Source organism: Pteropus vampyrus, unplaced genomic scaffold (assembly GCF_000151845.1).
Source record: "Pteropus vampyrus isolate Shadow unplaced genomic scaffold, Pvam_2.0 Scaffold312, whole genome shotgun sequence".
In the NCBI taxonomy this organism is placed as follows: domain Eukaryota; kingdom Metazoa; phylum Chordata; class Mammalia; order Chiroptera; family Pteropodidae; genus Pteropus; species Pteropus vampyrus.
This window is the reverse complement of record NW_011889093.1, coordinates 392,249-392,652: the sequence shown is the minus strand read 5'-3', so window position 1 is coordinate 392,652 and position 404 is coordinate 392,249. Positions and strand designations below refer to the sequence as shown.

Sequence of the window (404 nt, the reverse complement as noted above, 5' to 3'; positions counted from 1 at the left end):
GAGAGCACAGAGCTGGACTTTGAAGGACAGTGCCCACTCATCCCGAAAATGTCCTCGCCCTAGCGACTCTCTAAGTCCGATGTGAAGGGGCTGTGACCACACTCTCCTTCTGCCGTGTAGTTTCTACAAATGCGTTCAGTCACTACCAGGTGACACTGGACCGTGTAAGGACCTGGTGTTTCGTGAACATGTTCCGCAAACGTCCACAGGATGTCGCTCTTTTTCAGTATGAAGACGTTTCGGGAGACAGAGGTGAGAAGGCGCGGTCTCCGCCTGTAAGTGGCTTGTGGCCCAGCCGGCAGACGGGCTCGGGGACAGGGAACGGTGGCCCACGGGATCATTGGTGTGCGGACAGAGGCGGTTTGGAGGGGCGCGCCCTCGGCTCCTGGGGGAGGCAGGGAAAG

At 58.7% G+C, this 404-nt stretch overlaps 1 protein-coding gene across 1 annotated transcript in view; it reads left to right on the top strand.

Moving 5' to 3' along the window:
- Positions 1–404, top strand: part of TTLL2 (tubulin tyrosine ligase like 2) — a 7,959-nt gene that overhangs the window by 4,789 nt on the left and 2,766 nt on the right. The window contains exon 3 of the mRNA XM_011377474.1: positions 121–252. Within this exon, the coding sequence (XP_011375776.1) occupies positions 121–252 (132 nt within the window). The remainder of the gene's footprint in view (positions 1–120; positions 253–404) is intronic.